Source organism: Ptiloglossa arizonensis, chromosome 13 (genome assembly GCF_051014685.1).
Source record: "Ptiloglossa arizonensis isolate GNS036 chromosome 13, iyPtiAriz1_principal, whole genome shotgun sequence".
Lineage (NCBI taxonomy): Eukaryota > Metazoa > Arthropoda > Insecta > Hymenoptera > Colletidae > Ptiloglossa > Ptiloglossa arizonensis.
In genome coordinates this window covers 10,755,535-10,779,690 of record NC_135060.1, presented here as the reverse complement: position 1 = coordinate 10,779,690, position 24,156 = coordinate 10,755,535, and the positions used below count along the sequence as shown (strand labels likewise).

Genomic DNA, 24,156 nt, shown 5'->3' with positions numbered 1-24,156 from the left:
CGCGAGGCGCACCATTTTCGAGCTTCTACTCGCGAGAGGATAAAAATCGCGAGTGCGACAGGGGTGGTCCCGATATCGTGCATCTTTGCATATCGCGTTTATGTTCCCCGAGGGACGATATTTTCGGCTCTCATCGTGTCTCCCATCCGATGGAAACAAATCGATCTGAAATCGAACTATCGACTTCTCGCAGTGAAAATAAGAACTTTGGACCTCCTTTTCCCCAGTGGGTTCGGTTAATGATGTCGTGAATATTTTTCGTTTAGTTTCCTTGGTTTTTACCACCGCACGTTTCGCTATTTCTTTTCAAATTTACAATTACTGTTTATTTTATCCTATATCGACAAATTGTTTTGGTAGAATCGAAAGGTTTATACGAATACACGCTTTAAATTATGTGTTAGGTAATTAGAAATAGATGTACAAGAAACGCTGGAACAACAAGAAATGGGAACAGATTGTTCCGCACGACTTTTGTTATTTTCGTTGTTTATGATTTTGAAATTAATTGGTTGCACGTGTTGAAAAGTATTCAGTACCGAGACGGGCTACGCGGATATTGAAACTCTTGGCGCGCGCATGCACCAGACGAGACATTCGTCAAAAGTATTCGACTCTGAAAGAGCGAAACAAACTCTGAATCATCTTCGGGGGAGCCACCTTGGTGCATTTAAGTAAATATTTGCTTCTTTCAATGTTACATTAGCATACTCGGTCCACTGAAAGAAACCGTTGCTTCATTTAAGTTATACCGACACATACTATTTAGCTTCACGGGCAGGGAATAATTGGGGGAACTACTTGAATTTTAATTCCAACGTAGTTCCGTATCGAATGAATCCACCCGGATTATCCGTGTCTACAGCGAAACGAAAATTCAAATAGCACCCTATTAAAAGTAATATTAACATTTTAACACGGAGACTGGAGTGATTAATTTTCTAATTACACTTTAATGTCATTTTGAAAATCTATCGGCTCTATTTCTACGGATTGACACACTTGAATCCGTTGAGCACAGTTTCATTATCAAAGTCCACGAAACCAGATTAGATAAATTAGAGAATAAACTCAATTTTTGATACTGGCCCTTCAAGTTACAAAGAAAGATTAATTTTATTCCTACGAACGACTACGACCACTGTTTCAATCGATCCTAATCGTCCATTGTATCGACCTTGCGCTATTATCGGACGAGTATGCAGAAATTTTATCGCCTTGTCCACGTTTCTTAAAAAACGTGCAATCGTTGCGTTTTCGACGATTTTAAGCTAAAAACGAGATCGCTGTTTGCCCACGGTGAGCTTTGTTCTTGAAAAATTCGTTCGTCAAAGACATATTCCGCAGTTCCTTCGATCGTACCATTGAAAATGGAATCTCGTCCGTGTCGAGGACGTCAATAATGCCTCGGTTTTACGGTTTTAATTCCGCCTAACGAGCGCGGGGAAATACGTTAAATTCCCGTTCGTCCGGCATAAAAGAGGCCCTGATCCGATGTATTGACCCAGGTTTCGACAAAACTCTTCGACAAATACATTCGAGCGTACCGCCCCTATGAGCCGGCGTTCACCGAACCACCCAACCCTTCGAACAGCTTCTCAATTAAGCTTTTATTATCCGGCTCATAAGTGACCAAATAACTTCCAATCGTTCCCGGTACGAAACGACTCGAGAGGAGCCCCTGGGCTGTTGGAAAAAGCGAGCCGGCCATCTTCTAATTAAAGGGATACTTTCCAGCTGCCGATAGCCTCGAATGAAATAAGAAAGCTAAAAGGGAGAACAAAGGAGCAGGGAAGCGAAGAGTGGGTTAGAGCGACGAGGAGGTGGACACAGACCCTCGAACGAGAGGGAACGAGAGGAGATGAAAGGAGATGTTGGCTGGATGGCAAGCTGGACGATGAAAATACTGTGTCGAGCTAAGATTCCGTGAAGTTCGCCGGAGCGAGGACTTTCCGACCGGAAGCTCGCGGAAAAGTTCTTCCTACTTTTAACCGGATTAAACGGAAGTTTCCGTGTCGTTCTTTACCCGAGATAACGGCGACCACGCGCGGGAACGCCATCCCGCCACGTTGACATAAGCTTCGCGATTGCGTGTCCGAACCTTACACGAAGATTTTGCACGGATCTATGCGAGAGAATAATCACCGTTTGTCTTAGGACCGAACGATCTTCCGACTCGAGAAACCGACAGTTCAAGAAAGAGATCAAACACACCGGCAGGGTTAAATTCAAATTATTAATGAAAATTCAAGTTTGTATATTCGACGTTAGAATATTACCAATGAACTGACGAGGTTCTCCCGTAAAAGATAAGTCCAAACACGACCCTGTTTAGACGGTTTTTCATTAAATGAAAGAAATAAAAATGATTCGTGTGAAGTGTATAAGAATTAGTTGGAGTATAATCGTGATTTGTATCATTTTCATTGGAAGAATGTCATTAATACTCTCGTGGAGATACAATGGGAAAAAAAAATTTTTTTTTCTGTATTAGCGGTTGTCACAACGATACGCGGGTGACGTCGCTTTGAAGTTCGACGCCTGAGCGTTTCTAATACGAAACGCGCGCACTGTTGCGCTCACGCTTGGTATATCTCGTTGGCTGTTTCCCCCTCTGAGTCTCGACTCGAGATAAAAACGATCGATGCCTGGAGTGAATTCGTGACCTACCCCGAGTATATGCGAATGACCAGTACTGACTTTTCGCGTTTCATCGAACGGTACTGTACGAGTATTGTGAAATTTCGCGCGCATAAAATTGTCGGGAAACAGCCGATGCTCTCTTCGTGGTTTTATTGTAGCGTTTCGAAGGGGGTAGATTCGTTTATACGAATCTTTGAATCTTCGTTGGATTTATGGGATAATAGCCGCGAAGCGAAATGGCTGAGAGGAACGTTGATAAAAATTTATGGCCCATCGTATTTGTAGTATATTCGTGGTGTATCGGCGAGTTCGCGACGAAGGGTGATAGTAAAGGGATAACGGAGGGATGTTTCATCTAGCTGAAAAAATAGATACGTATTTGTTGCACAATTTTTAGATGATGTATGCTACGGACTGCGAGCTGGTTTCATTTGTATCCTTTAAATTTTGCGAGCGAATAAGCACGAACGATTCGACCTGATTTTCAAAGTCCACAAAATTTGTCTTAATTTTTGGCTAACGAAGAAGACAGTACCGGGAACCAGATTTTGATGACCAAGCATTTTTAGTCCCGGTTAATTGAGAGTTACTCTGTGAGAAATTTTGCTGGTTGTTACGAAAGTTTTTTCACGGTGATATACTAATGAGATATTAATATTTAAATACTGCTTTACAAAGTTTCGATAACATTTAATAGAAAATTTTGCTGCGGAGAAATTCTGGCTATACCATATATAAATTATTTCATATCAGGATGTACAATATTTGACGTAAATTCTGTAGAATTTAAATAACTTTAATCAAAGTGAGCGTTATTGCTAGTTACTGGAAAATGATCGATTTACTGGAATTTGTTACGAAGATATATTTAAAGAGACTTTTGTGTTGCAATTTTATTGCACAAAATACGTTTATAATAAAACTTAAAAATGTTCAAAGATGTGAAATAAAATGTTCAATTTCGAGTGCTATTATTTAAGTAAGGTGAAATCTTAAAATATAGCGTAGATATCGGAAGCGAAATTGTGGTGTGTCAGCCAGATTTCGCTCAATTATTCAGAACTTTAACATTTAATATCTTGAAAATTGGGTTAGATTAATAACAGCAATGTAACTATACCGTGCCTGTTCGCGGTAAATGCATCATCATTTCTACTTCTACGTATCGTATTTTATTTAATCTTTTAATTCGTATTAAATACGAATATACAATTTTGATACAATTAGAAAGCTAAAATTTTCTCGAGATTAATTAAAATTATAATTTGAAGAAGAAAACACTGCAAATATTCTTACAAGTTATTGTAGTGTAAGTCAAAGAATTTGACCTTTATACTCGAGTTATTTAAAAATTATATATGGAACAGAGCTAATAAAAGTTGTGTTCGTTGATGCTAAGGATAGTTTGTAATGAATTTTATGCAGTCCATGTTATATTTATGTTAATTTTACTTCATTACTGCAAAATTGGTGAACTTCCTTCAAATTAATACGTACTCGTGTATCTAAACTTTTAAGCGTTACTATGTTACGGGTAGGTTCAGTGAAATATGCCTAATATTCAGGCATCTTTACTCTCTCTATTTGTACACAATTTAGGATTTCGGGAACTTCAATATCTGTTTAACTTTCATTAATTGCAATCTTGGGCGTTCGTTATATTTAAACTCGTAAACTTAAACATATTCTATAAACATACTTTTAAATGAATTCCAATTTTATATCTAGCTGTAGTAGAAATTGAACGTTAAGTTTCTTTATTAGAATTTCGTAAATCTAGTCTCGACCATAATAACGATTAAAGATTCAAGTCGGTATTAATGCGTTCAAAGGAAGTGACACTCACGGAAAACTTGGTCCGAGAAATAAAAATATTTCTCGACGACTACATTCTTTCAATATCAAGTATTCCGTTCCTCTTTTTCTCCGCGATTTTCACGCGTAAACGAAGAACTAGTAATTCGGAATAAATTTCCATTCAAAAGTCAATCTCCGTCCCGATTGGATCTCTGGCAATGCCAAATTTCAATAAATTTAGGAATTCCGCGAGCAAATTTCAACGGAATCCTGGATTCGGTCTTTCGAAGAAGGTATGCTAAAATTAAAATACACGAGCGGAAGAAAAATCCAATATGGTTGTTATTAAGACAAAAGAAAAAATATGATAGATCGGGTTTCACAAGAAGTCCACCTCGTTATTTCTTCGCTCCTTTTCCGTTACGAAGTTCACAGTAAACGATAAAAGAACAATTTTTCCAGCTTCTGGAAGACGCTTGGTCGAATGAAAGACCAACCTGGATGGGGACTGGATGAACGTTTAACGAGAATTTAAAACACGGAGGCCAGAGTGTCCGCGGAAAACTTTAACGTTGGCGAGGTCGATCTGTAAAGTCAGTCGCGAAGAGAAAATAGCAATTTGAAGTAGGCAGCCGCTTCATGTTTCGATGGAGAGAGCTCCGCTCGAGAGTATTCGAATGCACCCTCGATACGCTCGGCGAGCGAGCGTTTTTCGATTTAAAAAAGCGAGAACGAGCCGATAATTCAGGGGACTCGGTCACAAAAGAAGGTCTTTATTAAAAGAGGGCGGAAAAGCGGCGTGCGTGCAATTAATCACTTTTTTTCTGCGTTCAATCTCCGTGCTTCTCGATGCACCTCTATTGATATTCTTTAAAATTATGTGTATCTTCCAGGTAGATTGGTTCCTACCATTCATAATGGATTCTTTTTGTGTGTTCTTTTTCTTTTGTAAATCTTTGACGTTGAAGAATTTGTTCTGTGTTACTTACGTGCATAGAACAACTCTTCGTAAATCGTGGAGTAACATTCTTTTCCCATCAACTGGTTCTTTCTTAGCGTTGAACATTAAAAATATACATACGAATTCCTCTATTCAATAATGGCGAGAGCTATATTGACGGAAATTAAGTCACATATTAAATAATCTAACAGAATAATCTATACTGTAATTCATAGTTATCACTAGATATTACTAAATGAATCTAAAGTTGAATATAGTCTCATAATTACGAGTATGTAATAACAACGATAAGAAATATTTGGAAAAATTGTCTTTCTTCTTCGTAATACAAACTCTAAACTCATCAGAAATACCATTAATAATTCTAACAGTCAATGATATTTCAATTAATTCGAATCCTAAACGTAGTTATTATTCCTAAACATTGTTACTATAGAAAATGTTTCGTATTGACAGCATCTACTTTCACAACAGATTCGGTGCGAGGAAACAGCAAGAAAAGCTTATAGAAATACATAACTTATTTGACCCCGTTTCTGAGTTATTGCTGTTTTGTGCTGCAATAACTTCTGCGAGAAACTGAACTTATCTCGGTGATTTCCGTAGCAATTTTGATATACAACCCTTCAAATGTCTTATGCACGACTTTACGTAGTAATACTGTACTTCTGCAAACATTTCTACTTCATTGGTAACGATATGTCCTTGTTATTGAGCGTGCTTGACACTTTCAGAATATTGTGTTTCCTTAAATTCCAGGGAATCGAACAAATAAATTTTGTCAATATTTAATCAGCAGAAACGCGCATATCCCTGTTTCGAATTAAAGTATGCGCAGATTTATTCATCGTTAAAGTTGATTTTCGACGTTGCAGTTGTCGATTAAAGTCAACCGTTTCGAAAGATTTAAACAGTGCGATAAAGAATGTCGTTAAAAAGGCCATTTGAGAATAGAAGTGAATAGAGAATACGACCCGAGGTCGCAGACCGTGTATCGTTTGAGTCTTCAATTTGAGAAAACAATTGGACCGGACGAGCTTGAAATGGCGATTTCGTTGAGCCACTCTTATTATGTCGTCACAAGGAAATGAGGGAAGTGCGCAATCTCCTTGTGCTCAGGGGATTGCAAATTCTTGTATAAATACATTCTGGTGTGCCATAAAATCAACGCGCGCCCTTTGCTATACTCCACTTCTCTACCTTCAGGAGACGCTCGGGGCTCAACCTTCGCGAAAATCTCAACTCCCACAACGCTGAACTTCCGGTTCAACTGTCGTTTGAAACTGCCTCCACGTGTAAGTGAACTTGATTAGCTTCGCGACAGCAACCCGGTGATAATAAATTTCTAACTGAGTCGTATACGTATGTGTGTTGCGTGTGCGAGTGTGTGTGTGTGCAATCACGAATGATTTTTTTGGTTTCAATTTTTAAATAATTTTAAACATTGAAACACGCGGAAGTGTGTACCAAGATTGTAAATAAATATTTAACATTAAATTTATCAACGATATGACACGACAGCTATAAATTGGATATTACGGGCTTGAATCGGCTTCAATTTTTGTTTATTTTGGAAAAGAAGAATTCGTTTTCGAAGAAGTTAGCATAACCTGCAATGGCTACGTGTATTATCCTCAGTGCTTATTATCTTGTCTGTGAATATAATTAGCGAACATAATTATGCACTATAATTAGCACACTTCTATGAAAATGAACAATTACATTTTGCACCATCTTGTATGAAAAGTGATTATTAATTAAGAATGAAGTGAAAGCTTGTTCAAAGCATATGATATAATACATCGCGTGAGGAATTATTTACCATAACATTTCCATTTGAAGAAGTACGCATCTTGTATAACTTTTGTCTTCTTGTTAACGAAAGTTATGGAAACTCGTTTCCTCGAAAATTAGACTAATTAACCAGCGACTCAGCTGTGTCAACTACCTTGTCAGTTTATTATTTACTTTCGAAACAAATGTACCGAAATACCTCAAGTATAATACTAATTTATTCATTAAATTCGGCCACATTCTAACAATTGAATACCAGAGAATCGTAACAATAGCAATAGATAACGAAGAAGTGTTACGTTACTTCCATTATATTTTCGTAAACGAAAAGAGTTCGATTATGCGTATTTCTTATCGTTATGTAATTTTCTTTCGATTGACAGACATTATAAATATTAAGTTATCGATTAATAATCTTGAAAAGATAATAAAAAGAAATAATCTACTGTGCATGACGCAAGCTGAATGAATTTATAAATAACGCTTTAATTAATTTTCTACAGAACGCAGCATGGACTGCAACATTGATATAGCTTTCAGGGAGGTTGTAATAGTTGATTGCTGTTGTCGCGAAATCTGATCTATTATATTGCACGAACATAAATTATGATCGATAGCATGGATACAGTGTTCCTGGAAAATCAGACATCCTTGATACCGGATATCGAGTGATTATTACTAGAGGACTAATGAAACTGTAATCAACTTTTTTCACATTTCTTATTGAAATGTGGTCTAATAGAATACAATACAGACTGTATCATACTATATGGAATCCACTTCAGAGTTACTTTGTGGATACAAAAACATTGTGCAAAGTTTATATAAAGTTTATACAAGTTCTTAATATCTCTCGACCTTGTTGATCATTCCACTCTATAAGTCAAATTATTCGAGTATTTTCTATTGAGGTAAACAGCCACAAATACTGGAGTAAAAAATGGCTATAAGTTGAAAATAAGGTCAAATGGGGCACATGTATAAACTTTACACATAAACTTTATCGTTGTTGTTGTGTTACCAATCCACCGTTGAAGTGGGTTTCACATATTACGATACATCCTTTATATGTCACCCAATGGCAGTAACAACTGTAATACATCTAACTCAACTTGACCAATCAATATCTTGAAACTTCGATTATCGAAATTTCATTACTTCGGTTATTGGTAAAACTTAAAGTATTAAACTTAGTGGCAAAACTCGGAGTACACAGTTCGCAACCAATTTTTCAAACATCAACTCTTCGTATTTCAAGCTTCACGCTGCTCCATAATCTGAGAACTTTAATAAAATAGTCTTTTTCTTGAAAAATGTTCATTAATACTTTTCGTCGTAATATTGCTATAATATTAGGGAAACTGATGTTAATAAAAATATTTAAAACGGGACATCAGGAGTGTACTCGAAAGTATGAGTTTGAAATTATAAAGTAGCTCATTTTACAAAATCCGATGCATTTCGGAGTATTCTTCACTTAACGGTATATTTATAATACGAATTTCTAATTTCATTTTCTCGCTACAATATTTTATCTCTAATATGTAGCGCATTATTTGGAATATTTTACGAATATTCTGTATTTTTAGTAAGGTTTAGGAAATACAAAGCTTCGAATTTTCCTATGCATTTTCGTAGATGGAATAAAACTCGGACAGGATTAATGGATAGTAATTCGAATTTGGTTTCCTCGTTTGCGAAACAAGTACACTAGGTAATTAAACTGTCCAAATTGTCCAGGAATTTCCACCAACCGGATCTGATATCTACGTAGCTGGCAACCTACAACGCAATCAACGTTATAACTTCCTTTAATTTTGATTAAGGTAAAACAGAAAATTCTTAATAATCCAAATTATTTACACAGAGGTATAGATGTTCATTTATGAGATTCTATGACAGAACCTAGGACAATTGGTGTCAAATATAGATTCGAGAGTTGTACGTCCCAAGATTGACAACTCTAGAACGATGAGACACAGTAGAGATTACTTTATAAAGCGCGATATTCAATATCGAAGATCTCAAATACGTGGAAGTCGCCATCTTTATCTAAAAGATCCCGATATAAGTAACCCATGACCTGTAAGATCCCTTGTAGCAAATCACAGACTGGTTCAACTAAGTTACACACGATCCTGGTCCATTGGAACCTGATATAGTCTACCCTAGTCTAGTGACACCCGAAACGGATGACTATGGTGATGGGGCTCTATACATATGATTCCTGTCTAATGACTGAGATGAACCCAAGCTGCTTGACCTCGATAGAGATAACCTAGGAATTAGTGGACGATTCTACACTCTCTGGAAATCCAATGGACCTTGGCGATTCAAGGATTCGGGGCATGGGGGGACCTGAAGGGTTCTGGCTTAGGCTGGCCTCGAGTTCGGAACATCTCAAAACGACAAGGGGTTCTAGGAGTCGATAATTCCTGGACTTCGGGGATCTATCGATCATGGGGATTGGTTCTATCTTATAATTCCGGGGTTATGGGTATTAAGTCCCACGTGTCTGTTGCTGCCCTGTATCATGATCCATGAGTCTCCACATATCGACGGTAAACTAATCACCAGATTTTGTTTAAATCTCTCCACATACATTTACCGTATTTACAAATTTCAAGTTTCTTTTTTTTTACATATCTTTCTACAGATTTTAAGTTTCTTTTTTTTTACATATCTCTTTACAGATTTTAAGTTTCCACACTTCTTCTGAAATTTGATCCCAGTTGGTTCGTGTTACTTAGAAATCTACTTTTCATTTAAACTTGCTTTATGTTACTTTATTTTCACTTATTTCATACTTCTTCTTCTTCTCTTACACTTATAATATTTCTTTTGTCTTAGCTTTAAGTAGGGTTCAGAAATTCAAAATTAAAATATAAAGCAACAGCTATTAGTGCATTTACTTTGATGCGAGCAGCATTTAATTAATATTTTGCTCTTCTTTTACAAATTGTATTTTCGTGAATTTCCATTTCTGTTACTTACAGTATGACAAAGTCGTTAAATAAATGGAAGGAAAATGAGCCCATTGTGGTTTCTATCGGGATCAGCGTTTTCTTTATCAATTCCCATCGGTCTAGTGTCGTCTGTATTGGATTCCAGAGACCTGAGTCATCTGTATCGGTCTAATGATTTTGAGATAATCGGTATTCTATCTCAAGAGATTAGGTTAGTCGGCGTCGAGTCTCGTGGCTCTGGAGTCTGTATTATGCTCCTCACGTTTTTCCTCGCTGCAGAAAGAGTAGTGTGCTCACATAATTTTTCACGGCTTGAACTCAGTTCTTTTTTATCTCAAGAGTTTTCACCGTCCTAAGTAAGTTATTGTTGCAAACAACAATTCATACTACATCATATTTTGATACAATACATGTTGATCCTAATTTTTAAAAGACTAACTCCCAATTAATATTGATTGTAATTTACAGAGACATATTATATGTAGAAATTTCATAACACACAAATTCTTCATTTTTACCAAAAGTTAAAATTCTTTTAAATATCTGTCTATCAACTTCGTTATTTTATAAATTGGACAAGACTCGTAGATTAGCTGTAATTCCAAATCATCAGATTCGTTATTACAATAATAGACACGAACATTCAAGTATCGTTCCTCTAAACAGGTATATAAATTTGATATTTTCAGATTTTAATTCTACGATTTCAAACACCATTTCGCTTTTCCTGCGTTGCAATATTTCCGAACCAAATCCATTGTGTCCCGTGAGAATTTTGCGAAAAATGTTTCCAGGAATTGAAATGTTTGATATTTTTCTCTGCGAACACGTATGGATCTTTTTTTTTTTTAAATCTCGAGAATTTTCGAGTCAGGAACACAATCGCTGCCGGTCACGTGTCTGTCACGGGTTGCGCGTAAAAGTAAAGGCACGAAAATATAATATTTCAATCTATCCACCGTTCGCGAAAAAGAAATTGTGAAAATATAATAGAAAGTTGAGCGTTGAAATTTTCATGCAAAAATAAAAGTGTCCTTCGTGGACATCCTTTGGGATATCGATACCCTCTCTAACCTTAATATTGATACGGTCATCGGCTACGCACTGAAATTGATATCGTGTAGTATCCGGATTCCTGATTCATCGTTACACGAGTAGTGTGTAGCATTTGGTAGAAACGCAGCATTACCTAGAACAGTGACGTTAGTGACGAGCATTCTCGGGGGGTGCGTGTTTACTTGACAGACGTATAATCCACGGTCCTCCCTTCGCACCCTGGCGATTGCGAGTCTCCAGTTGTTTGGATATTGGAAGCTGACGCTGTACCTGGGATCGGAAATGTGAGTGGTATTACCCAGGGTTAAAAGGGATGCCCAGTCGGCGTTGCGGCGTAACCACATGACCTATAATTGTGACACAGATTCTACAGTTGCATGCGATTCTGCATAACGATGTGTGTAGTTAGAATGTTTGGGAGTTAAATTAGGGTGCATCAAGAGACGCTAATTGCATTGCAACGCGTTATACATTTAGAACGGCCGCTGTCAGTTGATACGTTTGTCTCATGTTAGGGGACCTTTTCAATTATCCGCTTTACATATGTCTTCCATTTTGGCAGCTCAGCAGTGCTTTTGATTTACGATACTTCGAATATTTACAACCGTGAAGCACCTGACAATTTAGAACCTATTTTGACTGTAGAAACGTCTAGCAATGTTAGGTAGAAATTCGATTAGAAAACAGTGGGTTCAAGATTCTATCGATAATAAAAGTGACGTGGTTTCAATAATAATATACAAATATTGATAGGTATACTATATTTGAAAGATATCAAGTGTTTTAATATAGAATGATTGTGCGGTGTGTAAGTACAGGTAAGAGGGAGGTTGTTTTAAGTATATTGCTCAGATTTATTAGAGGATTATCTATTCGAACAGGATAACAAACTTTTGTTATATTACCAATACAAATTGGACATTCGATAAATGTCTCGTAGTATATAATATAAAATATTTCTTTCCTTTTTGATATTTACTCTCTACTGTAAAATCAAACATTTCAATTGATTAGAAATCCTTTATTTTCAGCAATATACTTACTTCTATAGGTATTTTACGATATGACACGAATCGTACCTTCTTTCCAGCGAGCATTGCGACACGACAATCGAGGAGAGCTGTTGCACCAAGGTGCAATGCCACGTTCTGAGACCCATTGATGCCCTGACCATCAGCATTTTCAAAATAAGGATCCCAATCTGTCACTCGATGGTGCCTCAGGCGAGGGATTCGTAGAGGTGGCAGGTTAGCGATTATTTCCTCTGTAACAAATTAATAAACATGTGGTAAATGACGGAATTTTTTTCAAAAAATCATATTTATAAACTCGATACTTTATCGAAAAACTTAACAGGCTATAAAAGGAATACTATTATGAAAGTATTATGCCATTAAATATCAGAAGAAGAAACGAAATAACTCATGGGTAAATATTTTATATCGAATGTGTAACCACATTAAACGATATCGTGAAATTAATGAAAAAGAAAACGATTGAATTAATTAATGTTGTAGAAACTTGTCGTGCAAGGCACGATTTAACCTCGTACTTGGGAAACAATAAAACATGTTTATTGTATCAACTAAGATAGGTTTATCTATGTAGAATGTATTCTTGGCCGTTTCATTTAAATAAAGCTACCATAAATCTACCCAGTCCAGCGTATACCGATTATATCTTCTTAATTAAAGGAGAATTTCATGCTTCCTAGACACGGTATAAAACGGAAATAAAATAAAACACCGATTTTTATTCTTTTAAGGAAGGGTACAATTTCGCCAAGATTTTCCCATAAGCTGCAGGCATCCGTCTTTCATGGCGGCGTTGTAATAGGATTCTCACGGATGCGTCAAGCTTGTATAGGGAAACGCTAAAAATGCGAGGAAGGTGTTCAAGTAAATTGCACTACCATTCCATGAATCATTCCGCGATCGTTGATTTATCAGCTGCGGCATCGTTTGCTAACAACACTATTTGCCACGGCGTAAATCACAAGAACCCTTTATTATACCACTAGCAGAGAAGTCTCTTTCGAGTTACGGAGGCAACAAGCATTTTTATTGAAACAAATCAGACAAGTCAGCTTCCTTCTCTTACTGGACTAATCCAGCAATTGTCCAATACCTTGTCATCGAGATTTATTTCCTTTTCTTCGAATCATCGAGGAATTATCTGTATAAAATTTCTTTAAAAATTCATTTTTACTTCCTAATAAAGAAAGGTATTGCTCAATATATCAACTTTTACTCTCGACGTTTCAATTTTTCAGTTTAATTTATTTCAAAGCTTCGAACAGAAATGCTATATAATAATAAATGCATCGAAAGTTTTAACGCATAAATACTCTCCATCATTTAGATATTCACTGGAATCTCTTTAATTAATGAAGCATATTGTTAAAAACAATACTGAACGATCAGATAGCGAATAAATTTGATCGCCATCGATTAATAAACGAAAATAAAATAATTGATATATATACCTTCGGTGATCGAATGATATTCCAGGTACGTTTGTATGCCGACAATTTTAGTTATTTTAAAATAAATGAGAACGAGTGTTCCGATCATCAAGTGGAACCATTGTCGAGCCAATGCTCTGAGCAATATCCATCGAAGCAAGAGACGCGAAAAAGTAAAATTCTTGGAGCGCTCGAGATTGTTCGTCGTAAGGTTCGATGAGATTTACTCGCGGATGCGGAGAAGCATCACAGTTTGTGGTATCTGGAACGCGAAGAATTTATCGATACAGACACTAATTTCCCCCATCACTAGTTTCGGTTTTGCACGGACATCTACGGAGACTTTCATTTAAATTTATCGACCATCGGTTTTTCATGACTTATTTCAACACCGTATTTCATTTTCGCCAACGAAATTGTTCAATTAATATCGCTTTATATTATCTTAACCCTTTCGATGCTAAGGTTCGAACGTCCAGTGCGCACCACTTGCGAAACTTTGATAGTTGCGTTTATTGAGCATAAACTTTGAACGCGTATAGGCGTTCAACGCACGTATTGCATCGATCGACCGAACAGCTTATAAGCAGCCACCTTGTACAAAGAGTTTACGTAAAAGGGAACTATTATATCTGCTGAAATTTAATTTATCAGTTGGCCCGAATATGTATATTTTCAGGAATGGATCAGAACGTTGGAAGTAAAAATATTTAGTTCATCAAATTTATCGCAAATATGTACTCCATTCGTGTTTATACGAAGAAGCACTTTGCTGCGGAAATTTCATTAAACTTCGATATCTGGTGTATGTTCACAGACATAATTTATTCCAATTTGATATTCACTGACCTATTCCCGAAAAAATATTACACAAACTTCTATTTAGTTCAAATTGAATTTAAATTTACCTCGGTTGTCACTATTTATATCTTCCAGTACATGTTAGTAAAACAGTAATAATTTCGTCGACTGTTCTAGTTGAAAATACCATCTAGCTGCTTTAGTCTTGAAACAGACTTAAATTCCTCAAAGTCTTCGGTGCTAAGTAGTTTCTTCCGTGATAACTCTGTTCTTCTCGAATAGCTTTGTTTCATTCTTAAAGTCATCTCCAATAACATCAGTTAAACCCTAATTGTGTTCTGCACTCATGAAAACAATTATTATTATTCCCATTCCGCACGATTTCTCCTCATTTGTAATATCGAAATTAATTCTTGCGCTACCGAAACTATACAAATTTGATTTTCTTCGAACAATAATAAAAGACTATTTTTTCTTAAGTAATCGTGTCTTGCACAATTCAGTTGCAAGTTTGCTGTTAATTTGTTTCTTTTAATATTTCGAATCCAAATAAGCGATGCTTGTGGCACCTCGCCTCGATACAATATTCTCAGACTTCGATTTTAGACGAATATTCGAAAGGTACGATTTTGAAATTTGAAAATGAATATCCGTGCGTTAAGTGGTTGATATCATAGTTATCTATCGAAGAAATGTTTCCACGATCTAACGAAACAATACACCGCCCTCGTTGTGTACCTTTGTATAGCAACAACGGACGGACTTTCTCGGTTCTTCAATCAGCAACGGGACACCTTTGTGGCCGAGATCGAATCAGCGCGTCAAACAATCGATTTCGCTGACAGTCGTTGTCGCTGGAGGGAGGATTTGCTTCTTCGACTATTCAGACGCAATCGCTTTCCACTCGATGCGGTGCAACGTTCGATGCTAAAACGCAACAAAGCGTGGAAACGTCGAAATCCCAGAACAATCGGGACCGGTCTTGGTAAGATGAGAGCGTAGCGGATCCGGCGACATTTTTCTTGGAGAAAAAAGTGTCACAAAAAAACGGGGCACCATGAAAGAAGGAAATGAAGCACGGAGAGTGAAAAAAAAGGACGAGACGGAGTATCGTTCCGCGTCGTAGTTATCGAACTCGAATACCTTTCTTTTTTTTTTTCGTTTTAATTATTTAATAATACCGTAATATTCTGAAACGACGAGCGCTCGTTCCGTGAATTCGAGTTACGGAAAGGGCACAAAGGAGGAAGATCTTGAAAGTAACCAGAAACGGAATACAAGGAGAGAAGAAGCTCGGAGAAATCGCAGAGGCAGGTATAAGGCTTTCGCCACTTAACCTTTTGACCTTCCGCGAAAGAACTTTCGTGCGGATTTAATCTCGAACAATTTTTGCGTTTCGTGTGCGGGGAAACAGGAAATATAATTATGTGATCGTGAATGGGTGCAGGCGGTTGTGGAAATTAAAGCGAAGGAAATGAAATTCTATCGCTTCTTAAGCCTGAACATTTTGAAAGCATACATTTCTGCCGGTCAAATGTAATTTACTTTATCTCTGTTTGTTTGTCCTTTGTCGTTGTCGAGAATGCATGCACGTTGTTTAAATTTTCAATTTTTTTTTCTTTTTTTTTTTGTTAAACCACAGTATGTCCGTGCTCGTAAAATACGACAAAGTGGTTGGAAGAGGTCGAACGAAAGCTATGAACTCCGCGGTAACATTATACACTATTATCTCGTTAATTAACATTCACGGAACACGCTCCAAGACACTTTCATCAAACTTCTTCTTTGGCTGCTGTATTCTGTGATATGCACGAGAAATACGACTTTGTCCGGGTCGTAAAATATCAAAGTAACGAGGATTATGCAAATTACTATAGTTGTATTGTACGCAGTTTCATTTATAGTTTTCCATCCGTTACGAGCAGGGTACATTTATGGTCTTCCTCGCTAAGACGTCTTGAGAAACGCTACGAAGATCAGCAGTGTATTTTCTAGCGAGAACAAAAGTTTTAAATAATTTCTGTCATAGAGTAACATAGCCCAGTTCTACGTCAGTCGAATTCATATTCATCGTTCTCATCCGTGGAATAATTTTTATCTTACTTGCGATAAAAGTAGCAATTTTAAAGAATTTATATGTGTACGTGGAATTGCGGAAAACGTGTTGCGTAAAATAAATATTTGTAAGTTAATATACCCGATACTTCAAAATCAAAACACATCGTTATCTTTTTTACTGTTACGAACAAAGTTTCAAGGAAAAAGTCAAACAATTTCATCCGAGTGAAAAATCTGGAGATTATTCTTTTCCTAAACTTGCTTTCACGCAATCTAATGCACACACCTCAATATCTAATTATATAAACACAAGGTGTGACGATAAAGTTTCAATGGTAAATATTTTGCTGGCAATATAGCAACACTGCATTTCGTTCATGGAACAATTTGAAGGTTGTCACGAGTCTAGTTCCTTTATCGAGTTCAATTTTATAAAATGGCCTCGGTGTACTACGATTCCAAAAAGATACAAATAACGATCGAACGGTTAAGAAAAACTTTTATTCGAATGTTTCGAAAGTGTTACGTAAACGTGTTGCTCGTTGCCTACAAATTGCACACAAAAGTGTGACAATATCTGGCTTTTAAATCAATTACTATACCGATGTACTCATCTTACATTCCACACTTGTCACTTTGTGACTTCTTTTTGTTCCCGCGTTTAAAAGTAGTCACAAGGGGAAGTTTAAGAACGTTTTTGACATCTAAATTAACGTGACGGAGAAAATATTAAAAATTAAATTTAAAAATTGCTGTGACGTAGTACATCTTTGTAACATTGTAAATAACTACCACAGCTCGTAACATTTTATATGTATATGATTACAAATTTAGTTTAGATAAATTCGACATCGAATGATAAATACGTATTTAATTGTTGAATTAATTCTTTTTGGAAATATTCAAAATTATTCATGCGTGTATGCATTGCCAATACGGTTTACGTGTTAGTTGAGATGTTGCACGCATGCGTGTATCAGGGAGGAAGGAAACCCTGGGAGTAGAGCCTGATTCTATGTAATCAGATGTGTGTACACCCAAAATATGTGCGTAATGAAGTTAACTTATTATAGTAATTAGTAGTGTAGAGAATTGAGTATTGCTCTAATTATAATAAATAATAATAAATGTCCAAGTTGATTATAGAAAAAATATGATCGCGAGACATAATAAAGTCTATTACTTGAACAACAATACGTATGCTTTTTCCAAGTATTTGATTTTTTCGTAAAGTTCTATTTGAAAAAGTATTTCGAAAATGTAACTTCCACCCATCATTACGAATTTTTGTGACAAAAAAATGTCAAACTGTAGCTAGTAAAGATTATAATTAGATTTTCTCTTTTCGGTAGACTCACTCAATATAAAAAATTTATGTAAAGTATATACATGTACAATACATGTTTCTACATATGTATAAATTCATAACAAAATTTCACGTTTCTAAAGTTAAACAGTATTTTAAGCGCTTCATTCAAAAAGAATCGATTAATAATTTTATTACAATAATCTGTTCGTTCTAAAGTAACTAAAAATTTCATAAAAATCTCCATTCGGGATTATTATCCGTAGAATTTTGCGATCAACCAGGTCGTTCCTCAATCGTTATTAAATGTTGGTCGCCAAGCTTTCATTTCCATGGCTACTGGCCTCATGAAGAACCAGTAATTAAACTTTGTGAAAGTTGCAGGAACATGTAAACGCTTTTTGATGCATTCATTGTGTGTGGTGAAGAGGTCATTGCTGTATACCGAATACAGAGTTATGAAATTCAGTTGGGCGATAAATATCTGACAAACTTTTCACGGGGACAATTTTGGTCAAAAATTACTTGTATAATATGATTTGTTTTTGAAATGTTTATCTTGCGTTCTTATTGCACATCGTTGTAATAATACTATACAGGAATGATAAAGACATGACGAAAGAAAAAGAGCATAAGAGGCAAGTGCAAATAAAAATTTTACAATATTAACAATAAATTATCACCGAATATTCCAAGTGTATACTTGTTTCAATAGGAAAAAGTTCAATGTTGTATACCAATAAGAAAATATGCTGTTCGAATACTAGCGATTTTATTACAATTACCTTCTTTCGTTTTGTCGAAACATCCGGCAACAATCTTTCTATAAATCATATTGTTCCTAATTTTTAGAATATTTTTCCACAAATGAAGCTTGAACACTTTATCTGTTACTTATATACACTGTCACGTAGCAAGTAAATTTTTTATCACACGGCTCTTCACCCATCAGATTACATCCCAGAAGTTATGGACTCTAATATCCGACGATAATTTTTGATCAGCACTCTCGCTCATAATAAAGTAGCTTATCTACTTTTATGATAATAAAAGCATTCGATTACATTTCTACCTCAGAAGAAATTTTCTATTGACCGCTACACTGCATTCTCTGTTCTTTCACTTCATTACTTTCTACCTTCAAACTTTGCACCAACCAATATCGAAACCTTGTTTTCTATACTGAGAAACAACCGCCAACAACGAAGTACCTTTAGATTATCGTTTCAACATTTAAACAGCGTAACTCAAGTGTAAAATAAGTCAAGATAGAAAGACGTTCAAAGTAAACAAGAAAGAACTGTAATAGTACGATGCTCTGCCAGTTACGTAAATAAATTGTCTCTGATTTTCAATGGTATTGTGTATGAAATATAGCAACTTCGGTATTTTCTTATGTAACAGAACTGCACATGTATTTAAATAAAAACTCAAGGTAGTAATTTATCAGCTGCACTTCATTAATTTATAATATTGAAGTTATGTACAGGGTGCTTCAAGCGGGAAATGTTATTCCTTTTCTTTGATTAATTTTCACACACAGAATCACCATCTTCTCGGTGATACCACTTATCCGGTAACACCCTGTATAAAGTGCAACGTACAATGTGACATAACATTATTATGTCAATATCATCATTTAAGATCCAGTAGATTTACCATAGAATCGCAGTGCAATGAGTTATTCTATACCTAATACTCTGCTTGAAATAATTAGAGAACCAGTCTGAACGAACCAACCAAATATCATGTTTCCCTGACTTATCGACAAAGAACAGATGACGCCATCGAGGGCACCAGAGGTTCTCCTCTACCTTTCTCTCGCTTTATTCTCTCCTGATTGTTGTAAAACCTGTTTCTAACCTGCAATTCTACGAGTCACGTTTCCATACGGTGATTTCTTAGAACGGAAAAGGTTTTCTATACAAAAAGTAGTGTTAAACAATTAAGAGGACTTGCAATTATTGCCGACAATAATCAGCAATCTATAAAAGATATCAAAATATTGAAATATTCGAAATATTATATGGAACATTCCATCCAAAAGGAACTGGTACACTACAACGAGTTTCATATGTTGGTCGTACGGCGTCAGCACAAAAATCTAACACGTCCTTTGAGACATTTGTTTCCAAAATAAATTATTTTATAATTAAATATAAAATTAGAACTTCGACCGACAAGAGGCGTTTACGAGCCCGAAAATTCCAAAAATATTGAAACATTTTGTGCAAGTAGCGTAATTCGTCCGTAACACAATATCATTTTTCTTTGATACCATAATACGATTTGATGGGGCGAATCACCCCTTGAAAAGCAAGCAAATTTTTCTTTCTCGGGGAATATCTCCAGAGTCATAAGAAATATCGAGAAAAAATTTAAACCAAAATTATGTAGTTTATAATTTCGGAGTACAAATAATTATCGAAAGGTCCATATTTCTTCAAGTTATTCTTTTTCAGATGTTTCTTTTCCAACGATTATTTTTATGTAGTTTCATAGATATAAAAAACTGTGCAACCTTCGTTTGAAGCTTTTCTTAGTACTTTTGACCGTTCTGGAGATATTTTACGAAAAAGAAAAATTTACATTTTCTTCCAGGGTAGATTTAACCCTCTCAACCCTACTTACGTAAAATGTTCAAAAAATTTCGGAATTTTGGAGCTGGTGAGATTCTCCTGTGAGTCAACATGTTACTTATCGAACTCGTAACAGGTTTCTTCCACAGTCCGTCGAGGTCAATCCTTGATCCTCTCAGCCATCGGGGTCGAGGTATCCAATACTTTCTTATGTGCTTATGTGTGCCTATAGACCGCGACGAGTGAAGGAAGTCCATTTTCGACGGAAAGAAAATTGTCCAGGGTCGAGAACAACTTTGTGGTTACCAGAAAATTGAAAATCTATTCGACCTGTATGGCTTCTGTACGTGAATCATGTAGCCTTTCAATCGTAACGCGGTTCTGATCTGTAATAACCATTTATTTCAAAATTTTATGACTTTCGATTAGACAAACGGAGTTCCGAATACTCCAAGTTCTTTTGAATCGTTTCGAAAGTTGATAATTGGTTTCGAAATACTTGGAACCATTCTGTTTACGCGGTAAAGCAAAATACTTCTATTATTTAATTGTAATAAACAATTACGATACATGTATTTAAATGTTTAATAACGATGTTCAAATATTTCACTGAAGATGAACGTTTCGTAACGGGAAGTTAGTTACTTTGTTTCGCTTGAAGTAGCTCTCAACGCTACTATTGTATATATAATACAATGTCGGACAGTTTCGATAATTATTATCCTCTAACGTAACTATACGCGGTGCAGACGTTTGAATTTAATACAAAAGACATTTAAACGCGCAGAACGCGATTCAGATATTATTTTCTTGCATCTATCTTCAGGTATACTTCAATATCTCAGTTAACTTTTAAGGTAATAACATAAATTTCTAGTATTGGACAATAAACATTGAATCCTTTAATAATAATTTCATCGACTTTGCACGGAGGATATGCAGCTCGAAATATTCTAGAAATTTGAAACGGCTACGACTAGCGCAAGAGTACCGCATTACCTTCTCTGTTTACCATTAATTACTCTTCCCAGTTAGCTGCTAATTTCTTCAAACTTTCCAAGGAATCGAAGTCCCCTCGTCACTCAATGTACATAACTGATTCTCGGTTCTTGGAGTGCGGAATTCTGTATTTATATCATAGCATAAAATTCTTGGATTACTTACTGCTGTGTAAATTCCAAATATTTCTGATACGTTGATACAGAAACAGTTTGTCCTCTTTAAAATATTCTATTTCCTTCTTAATGAGAATGTTTCGAAATATCTATTCCACGTATACAAACAAATCGAGAACGCAGAAGAAACAGAACTTTCTTGTATGAATGATTATTTCTTTATACTATATACAAACCTACTGGACCTCTATAACGGAATCTATTAAATAAAATTCTAGTAAAAGACACACGTGTCCCAAATACATTCGAAACGAAATTTTCTCAAAAATGTCTTATTTCATTCGATTTCTTTGTGCATATAGAATCTTCCGTTCTTCAATCATACTACTCGTCGTGTAACGTGCTAATGAACTGTACATAGAACAAAAATTACTTTATCCTCAAAAAGTTATCGTAAACGAGTTACTCTAAACTATTCGCACACTTTCGTAATGCGAACAACCGATTTGGTAAGTTCTCACCTCTCGCGGAGGAATCAGCCATTTTCGAAGCTAAATACCTACAAAGTTGAAGGGATATAGGTATTATATATATATATAGACGATCGTAACCTCTTAAGCTGTAATATACACTTCTCCTCGAGAGAAGGAGTTAACAGACCGCGACAACTTCCTCGGGGTTTCCTGGCAATAAATCGTATTTTCGGTGACTACCAGATCGCAATTACAATTATCGGCTCTTTGTCCGCGTGCATTTTTCCCTTGAGCTCGATATCCCATGAGCGACCGGCTTTGTTCCGTCCTCGGAGGAAATTACCCATCCGTTGTTGATTCGATTGTGCCAGGGTACTCGGGGTTAACGGAGTAGAGAACTAAATGTCTTCGGCAATGGGTGCACCCTTCACCCTCGCGCTCTCCGCGGACCTTTCAGTCCCCTATGTGGTACACGAACTCGGTCGCTCAACCAAAGAATCTGTCGACCGGTATATTTCGTGTTCTTGTACGAATTGTAACGAAATCTTGATCATCGGCGCATGCCCGACCAATGACGTTAAACAATGACAATATATCTCTTCGATTACGAGCTTTACTTTAGGTTTCACTTTTGCTTTTCATTTATAAGAGCAACGCCATGTTTGATTTAAGTGAACATCGAATTTACATTCAGAAACTCTGCATAATACGGTACTTCTCGCTTATGAGAAACAATATAAAATGTCAAGGCGTTTTACGATTCGAGAGTGGGCATGGAAGAAAATTTTCAATGTAGAAAAATAGGATTCGGTTAAATTCCCTTTCAATTGTGCAGGGCTATATTTTTTAAGTTTTATTAAACCTACCATTTATTTCAAGTGTAGAAATTATTTAATTTGTTTCATTGAGGGGATGTTTTTCAAAAAGTTCGTTAATTACTGCTTTATATACCTGGAACGGAAGGAAACGGTAGATTTCCAAAGAAATTTAGATGGTTATCGTAACTATTTGCTAAATTGTACAATTTGGATATGTACACTCGTATCGAGCGGGATATAATTTACGTTTAAGCAGAGGAAAATGCCTGATTTCTTTCCTGGCCTATTCATGTTTATATGCTCAAGAAATCGTGACCTCGCTATATGACCATTGAGTACTTTGCGAGGAACAGTAAGGCGCATTAAGCAGGTACATCAGAAGCTTACAGTTGTGGTCATTAAAAATCACCGGATGAACAGATTTATAGGCAACATCGCTCAAAAATTCATGTTCTTCTATTTCCGGTAACAAATTTCGTTTATTATAATATGAATTTAATTGTCAGATTATTTCTTTTTAAAGGAAGTAAGAGGGCAAGATTTTTTAAAGTTGTATTAACATTTTGAAAAATAGTATTTGATACGAACAATTTGCAATTAGATTTACAGAGACATTTCAATCCGTATCTTTGTCGTATCATTGGATACTTTATTTCGAACTTTTCTTTATTTTAATTTTTATTTATATTCAGGTCAAATTGTGATTCATTCACATGCTTTCCAGCTATATAATTTTCGTGTTTTATAGACCATATACATAATGGACGAATGTGTCCGATGACATCTGAAAGGTCCCCGCATATGATGTATATGAAAATGCACGTATTGAGAATAATGTTCGTCCATAAAACGTCAAATTTAGGAAGGTAAATATAGTTCATTCTACATTTCCTTTCATACCTTATTTTATAATTACATTAAAGGAAACCGTTGTGCAAGCAAACCTCAAATTGAATTTAGGAAGGGTAAATGTAGTCGATTATATATTTACTTTCCTAAATTCATACCGAGATTTATTTGTCGAGCGATTTCCTTTAATGTAATTATAAAATAAGGTTCACTGGATACGTAGGGTGGGATTAAATTAGATTTGCACAATAATCTTGTTTTCATAGAATGTTTCATTATCCAAAAATATTATACATGATATCGAAGATGTTTCAAAAATAAATTCTTCAAAACAAGTATGATGCAATACTGAAAAGTTTGATCTGCTACAAATTGATACTAAATATTTATTGTACAAAGCAAGTTTCCTATCATTATGTTATATATTTGTTTCGGAACACCCGGTTCATTTTTGACCCTTCATTGATGTTATTCTG

General features: G+C 35.8%; 1 protein-coding gene across 1 annotated transcript in view; it reads right to left on the bottom strand.

Moving 5' to 3' along the window:
• Nucleotides 1-24,156, bottom strand: part of LOC143153786 (zwei Ig domain protein zig-8) — a 128,509-nt gene that overhangs the window by 20,188 nt on the left and 84,165 nt on the right. The window contains exons 3-4 of the mRNA XM_076325333.1: nt 12,297-12,481; nt 11,351-11,564 (exon numbers count right to left, since the gene is read on the bottom strand). Coding sequence (XP_076181448.1) covers nt 11,351-11,564; nt 12,297-12,481 — 399 coding nt within the window. The remainder of the gene's footprint in view (nt 1-11,350; nt 11,565-12,296; nt 12,482-24,156) is intronic.